This window comes from Cololabis saira, chromosome 18 (assembly GCF_033807715.1).
Source record: "Cololabis saira isolate AMF1-May2022 chromosome 18, fColSai1.1, whole genome shotgun sequence".
NCBI lineage: Eukaryota > Metazoa > Chordata > Actinopteri > Beloniformes > Belonidae > Cololabis > Cololabis saira.
In genome coordinates this window covers 24,255,571-24,263,082 of record NC_084604.1, presented here as the reverse complement: position 1 = coordinate 24,263,082, position 7,512 = coordinate 24,255,571, and the positions used below count along the sequence as shown (strand labels likewise).

General features: G+C 42.0%; 1 protein-coding gene across 2 annotated transcripts in view; it reads right to left on the bottom strand.

The window, feature by feature from the left end:
* mettl24 (methyltransferase like 24) overlaps positions 1 to 7,512 on the bottom strand; it is a 49,770-nt gene that overhangs the window by 1,730 nt on the left and 40,528 nt on the right. For both annotated transcript variants that reach the window (XM_061747042.1, XM_061747043.1), the window contains exon 4: positions 5,469 to 5,694. In XM_061747042.1, the coding sequence (XP_061603026.1) occupies positions 5,469 to 5,694 (226 nt within the window). The remainder of the gene's footprint in view (positions 1 to 5,468; positions 5,695 to 7,512) is intronic.

The window sequence follows — 7,512 nt, the reverse complement described above, 5'->3', positions numbered from 1 at the left end:
CAGCTCTTAGCACAGCTTAGCTTGAGGATATCGCACTGGAATACGGGATGCATGATTAAAAATAAAAATGTTGTGAACTGATTTGAGCTGGATTATTTATCAGCTATGTATTATCCTCGAAATGTTGAGAAGTAGCCTGGTGCAAAACCACATTAGTCTTCACAGCAGGGGTTTTGCACATACTTTTACAAACAAAAATTAGCTTGTGTGGTTACTTGGGTTTTCTCTCTCTCTCTCTCTCTCTCTCTCTCTCTCTCTCTCTCTCTCTCTCTGAGAAAAAAGGATAAAAAAGACAACTTTTAAATGCGTAAAAAGGTTTATTACAATCAAAGAGACCGCAGAATCTGGGATCTTTCTGAGCCAAATGTGAAAAAAGAAGCTAACAAAGACGGTGACATGCTTTTATAGAGGATGAGGCTGAACCCGTTGCCCTTAGCAGCTGTTGACCATCAAACACCTCGACAGGTATACAGTACCAACAGGAAGCTCATGAGTAAGAGAATCAGGTTATAGCTCAAGGTATATCTTAACTTCTTAAACAAATGTCAGCATGACCCAAATTCCCTAAGAGGAAAGTGTTCACTCCAAGATGTTCATTTGTATAGCAAGAGTTCAGACTGTTCTCTTGAGAATGTTAGTAAAAGAACATTTTGACATAGTTCAGAATTAAATGCTGGTTATGCAAAATGTAAAGTTAGCACAGACGGCAAAGGGGCTACGTCAGAATAAACTGCTATGAGCCTCCGATCAGACTCAAAAATGCCATTCCACTCAAGTGAGTGTGGATATGGGTTCTGCTGACACTAAGATTCCTGACTCTCTTCCATCTAATTTGTGTGCAAGAAGTGTATAAAAAGGCCTTATCTAGTCTTACTTTCTTGTCATAAGTCTGTACAGAAGTCGACTACCGACCTCGGTCATTAGAAACAAAAGGAGGAGAGTTCATTGCCAGTTTCCGTAGAACTGGATCAGTACTTAAATATCTACAAAATAGTGTAGGCAAGTGTAGGAAGCAGAGGCCACAAACTCTCTGGATGGAGATGCCTGTACAAACTGTCCTTTACATACACAGTCTGTACACTTACAAAGTTAAAATAAACTTCTCATTTTTGTTCTTCCTGTCAGGAACCTATCCAGAGTGTTATCTAAGTATAATGACATTCCAGAGCTTTGTCAGAGGCTAAAAATAGCAGTGTTCTGTTAAAAAGTGTTTCAGTTCACGTCATTTTTGTCCCTTATGAAGGTTTACTGTCCTTAACATACACCCAGGGGTGTTTTAATTTCTTTATTTCCCTGGCTTTTTGCCTCATGTTTTGGTGCTATCTGTCTGCAAACTTCAAATATGTCATTATCCATTAATTTTTTTTTTTTAAATTGGCTCCTCAGACTATTGAATGTACCACGAGCCTCCACAAGACTTGTCCTTCACTCAACATGCAAATGGTTAAAGGTCAGCTTAGAATTACTTGTGAATTCAAAAATGCCCACAAAAAACACAGGAATGCTCTGCACAAACAATACTTCAGCTGACATCTCAACCAGGAACCTTCTCTCTGTGAGGCAACTTTGCCAACCATCACACCACCATGCTGCCCAAGATCACAATTCAAGACATCTAATTTAGCAATCTACAAGGTTTGATGGTTCTCTGTTGAAAGAAGTCTGAAAAAGCATTATTTACAGATAACAAAATGTCTGTTTGTGTAGTTAGCAGTTAGCATTATTGCTAGGGTTGCCACCTTTCAGAAATAGAAATAAGGGACGCCCTGATTTCAGCCGCGCAGGAGCCAAATAAAAGCCCCAAAACTTGAAAAAACAAAATGCTTTGATTTAAAGTGTAAAGTGCTTTAATAGCATTGAACTTGCATGACTGTACAGACAGCCAACCATATAGCAGCTGAAATATCCTCCTATGTCCACATCAGCCCAGATGTAATATAGCCCACAGGTGAAGAATATGGTGTAAAAGTTAATTTATTTCAATAATTCAACTAGAATATGGTGTAAACGTTAATTTATTTCAATAATTCAACTAGAATATGGTGTAAAAGTTAATTTATTTCAATAATTCAACTAGAATATGGTGTAAAAGTGAACTTATTTCAATAATTCAACTAGAATATGGTGTAAAGGTTCATTTATTTCAATAATTCAGCTAGAATATGGTATAAAAGTTCATTTATTTCAATAATTCAACTAGAATATGGTGTAAAGGTTCATTTATTTCAATAATTCAACTAGATTATGGTGTAAAAGTTAATGAAAATACGGTACAAATCGTGTCCCGTATTAGTTCAATACGGGACGCAACATTTTTTTCTCAAATAAAGGACAATTCCGTATTTTACGGGACGGGTGGCAACCCTAATTATTGCAGATCACACGCCCCAAGCCATATAAATAAATATTGCTGCCTCTGGCTATCAGTGGACAGGGAAGTGCAGGATATAAGAAGCAAACCAAAAGGAGCAGGAGTTTGCCTTTTCCTTAACCAAGGAGAAGTATCTTGGATTGGCCTTGGCATTGCCCTATTTGAATTCATGTGGTAGTGCCACAGGCAGTGATGATGTTATTGGCTTATGATCAATGTTCCAATATGCATTTATTTTCTATAAATGAAATTTGACTTCCTGCCAACAACTTTTGTCCTTGCGGTGTCAGAATCTGCCTTCTCAGCCGGTCTCAAACTCATCTGTTTATCTTGGATTATCTTTGTGACTTTGCTTCCAAACTCAGAGACTGAACGAAAGCTTTTCAGAAGAAACATATCTCCCTCGGCTGCTTGCTCCTCCGGCACACTGTGTACTGCCATTAACAGCTCATTAAGAGGACGTGAGCCTGGCTCTGCATTTTAAAACAGTTAAGGACCATCTCTAAACCACAGTGCACACACAACCTCACACACGCTCCACACATCGGTGTTACATTTTGTCACACACAGACAGCATGCTCGTTCATTCTCAGATACTTTGAATCAGACAGCTTTGATTTTGAATGCAGAAAATTAATTAACAACGCAAACTTGCCATTATCAGCTAAGGCAGAGCCCGACGTGATCCTCAATAGTTTCACTTAAATTATGATCTTTTAGCCTAAGGCTTTAAGTTGTAGGACGAAGTCGTGAGCTCATCTATTGTGCATATTTGTGGATGCAATGTTCACTCCACGATAGGAAGGCGCTCAGCTGAAAATATGCTAAACTACAGATACATCTGTTGCAGCTTATTTGTCTAAAACCAGAATTAGCAAGTTTCCAGATGAAAAACATATCAAACTTCCTGATCTTTAACCCCACTAATGTCACATCTTGCCTGTGCTGTATCTCTGAACTGGGTCACTCAAAACAGGAAAATTGTGGGGCTGGAGTGGGGTTAAAGGCCCTGACACACCAAGCCGACTGTCGGCCGTCGGGCCGTCGATGAGCGTCGATGAGCGTCGGTGCGCGTCTGTCGGCCTAGTTTCCCCGGTGTGTCCCGCACGTCGCCACAGGTCGGCCGCCCGTCGGCCGCCCGTCGGCAGCTTTTCAGCCGATTCGACATGTCGAATCGGCGTCGGCCGTTGGTCAAACAGCTCACTCTGTGATTGGCTGTTCAGATCTGCGTCGATTTAACGTGGAACCATAAATCAGCTCCGGAGCCGGCAGGCAGGCAGAAATCCTGAAATTTTCGGAGCAAATTTCTTAACAGGCGTAGCTACAACTGTTAGATTTCATCCATTAAAGGAGCTTGAGGCTCCTTTTAAGAAATGAGACTCTCTAGCGCCACCCTTCATCACGACGGCCGTTGGGGGCACTGCAGCCAACAGTGAAGCCGGCACGGGAGAACGGGGAGAACGGGCATGCAGCGTCATGTGACGTCACATCCGCAGCCCAGCGCGGGAAATTTGGGCCCGAATTGCAGCACATTTTGCAGCACACAGCCTGTTCAAGGCAAAGGAGAGATACGCTAGAGGGCTCATTCTTTTGGGTTTGGAACGCTTCATCTGACATTATTACTAGAAAACTTAAAACATATACAAATTATTTTCATAAATTCTGCCTCAATCCGGCCTCAAGCTCCTTTAAACCAACATTTATCTTCCTAAATGATTTATTTCAGCCAGCGGTAATTCTCCACAGAGCTGCAGGTTTCTCCCCGGGACGACGGCAGGTTGACCTGGTGATCACATCTGTAGGCTACGTGAGCTGCTGCTGCATCCCGGACCGGCGGCTCTTCTCCGAAAACATCGCAGCAAATTGAAACGCAGACTGCGCAGAATGTACGTGCTAGTTGGCCGTTGGGTGTCGTCTTTGCGGTGTGTCAAAGTGCTTCTTTTTGAGCCCGACCCTGCCCGAAACAGGCGACGCGAGGCGACACAGCAGTCGACCGACAGCAGGCGACGTCGGGTTGGTGTGTCCTCGGCTTAAGATAATAACTTCACCCCCTTATCCTGGCTTCTATGGACAGAGCTGAAGAGATGCAGTTGAAAAAGGCTGCTTTTGTACAACATCTCTGTGTTATTTGGACTTCAAGTCACAGAGGTTTCATGAATAACCCAGGAGACGGATTGCGTGAGCTTTTATAAAATATGTCTCCTTTAAGTTGGAGCTACAGAGCTTTGTATTCCATTTTATATTTTAACAAAAGAAGAAAGAAGTAACTCTTCAAAAGTAAAAAAAGAAACAGAACAGTGGGATTTAAGTTGCATGAATTATATTTCCATAGCAATTAAAAATTGCCACGTGGGCTGCGTAAACCTTTGTTCAAATACACAAGAACACCCTATGTCCTTGAGTAGTGCAAAACAATACCTCCAGCAAAAACAAATACATGGCAAAAATGTTGCTGAAAACGCCACGTTTCTACTGCAGTCAGTTATTCTAAAGGTACTACCCTATCTGTGTTTATCTCTGCTTCTACATTCATGATAACCTCTGCACGCTACCTCGTTATTTACTGAGTTAAACTAGATTTCCGAGAGAGCAATAGAAGAGGAGGATGAAGTGAACCACATCTCACTTTCAAAAGGCTGACTGTGTTCAAAAGATGGAATAAACCTCACTTTTATGTTTCTGGGTTACTATTTTAAAGTCTTGAGTTTTAAAACGACACCTTGTTGAAGTAACTTTGAAGGAATGGACCTGAGCAAAAATCTAAGCACACCAAGCAGCCCCACCATAATAACATTTTAGGGTTTAAAGTAAAGAAACCTTGCGTGTAGTCGTCCCGAGGGGACAAATGAGCTTTAGAGACTAAAGCTGTGTCCTGCTCCTTCATTTGCCGGAATAATGTCATCATATGTCTTTTACTTCTGTAGCTTAAGATGGGAGGTTGACCAGAACCCATGACTGATGGGACTGCAAATGATGTTGAAAATCAGTTGGAGTGCAGATGAAGCTTTAGTGATACTTTGATCAAAATGTTTCTGCAAATACTCAAGCAAACCTGACCTCTTATGAGGAAGAGGTGAATAGGAGGGGACGTGCTTACCTCTCTGTGCCCAAAGTCATTCAGGATGGTGGCCATTTTCTTGCTGTTCGCATACTGACGCTGGGCGACAACGGCGGGGTTGGGATCTCTCCAGTCCAGGGAGAGCCGATGGAGCCACATTCCAGCTTCTTGTAGGTGAAGCTGCTTCAGGCTGGGATCAAAGCCGTGGACCTCACACCCTGATCCGGCGAGAAAACGCTCCAGGGACCAATCGTCTACTCCCAGCCTGCGGCGTACATAACACAAGACAAGCCAGTGTAAGTATGATGAAATATTACATCCACGCTGATGTAACTTTTTCAAAAACGTGTTATGCTCATTTCCAGCTTAATGTTATGATTATCAGGGACTCCACTGGGGAAGCTTTGCATGAGATGCAGCTCAAAAGCTGTTCTGTATCCCTGTCAGTTCATCTTCTGCATGAGTAAAATACTGCTGGCTGCGGGCTCCAGCAGTACCCCTCTCTAAAAAACCATTGCCTTCTGATTTGACTTCATTAGAAGCCTTTCATCAGGTCTCATCAAGTGTGTGTTAGCACCACATGCCCTTGCTGGGGCGCTAGTCCAGCCATTCTCCACGGGTAAACCCAAAAACAGACCAACCTGCTGGAAATTAGGTATTTAGAGCATCTTGAAGCCTGGCCTTCTGGCTTACAGTGAGTTTTTATACATACATTTCTGTCATAATTTGCAGCTTTGGCCAAGTTTAATATGAACATTGAACAATGTTAATGCAATAATCATTGCCTCTAAGGAGTTACAATAGTGATTCATTCCAAGTAGAGGATGACGGTCTGCCTGGTGATAGTTAAGACACTTTATTCAAAATTCCAACCTGATGGTTGTAGAGAAAACAGAGGAAGTCTGAAGGATTTATCATCTGAAAATAAGGAACTTGATGTGACAATCTATCCAGCAGTTAGAGCAGTCTGACCAACGTGGCCATCCACAGAGCCAAAATGTGCAATCTGCATAAAATGGGTGTTTGTAGGATAAAAAACAACCACATATAGTATATGATTGTCTTAGCAATATTAATTTCCTGAAAAAAAGGGCTGCATGAATGAACCTTTGTGAATTTAATACATTCTTAGTCCATACATTCAAAGATGTAACTCGCTGCCTGTTTCAGCACGAGACCTGAACCAGATTTTATTTTTATATGAGGCTATTGTTAGATTGGACCAATCGAAACGTTCTCTCTAACGCAGCCCGTAAAGCTCTGCTTCTCACTATGAAATATCTGCAGCCGTTGCTACAAATGTGAAATGCAGCAACATGAATGATTTGGGGTAAAATGCAAGAAGTGACTGTGATCTGGACTGCACCTGTAGATACACTGCTATGAAACTAATAATTAGAGTGAAAAGCAATAAAAGTTTTCAGCAAGGAGAGACTCAATGCCTCTTTTTGTCCCTAATGTTTTCTTTTTTATTGTTTGATCTTTCTCTCTTGTGTTTTCCACACATCTATCTATTATCTAAACCCTTGTATTCCTACGCAGGGTCACAGGGATCATCTAGGCCATATTCCAGCTCTTTTTGGGCAAAAAGCAGGGGTACATCCTATTTTCTTGTATACATTTTGTTGCATGTGTAAAAATTTGAAGACACATTCATTTCTAATTCTTTCATGATTTCTTTCCTTGCCTCCTCACTATATCTTCAACCTCTGTCACTGATTTTCTGTTCCCTCCACCTCTACCTCCTTTAATTCCGTAATCTTTCCCCTCTCTCCCTTTCTCGGTTTCTCTCCCCGTGCTCCCCCGTGTCTTGTTTGTGCTGCGGCTGTGCGCTGTAATTGTGGCAGTGGGAGTACGTATCTGTCACAGATGAGGTACCGAGTCCCTGAAAGCATCCCACGAGCTGGAAGATGAGAGATGAGAAAATGCGAGGGATTAAGATGCAACAAGACATCTCTTTTTAGCGCACTAAATGTTTCATTGAGAGTTTCCCATCTCCTTGTGGCATGTTTTTGCCAGGAATCACTGCAGGGATTACTCACAGAGCAGCACAGTCATCGAGCATCAGAAACCTTTCTGGATG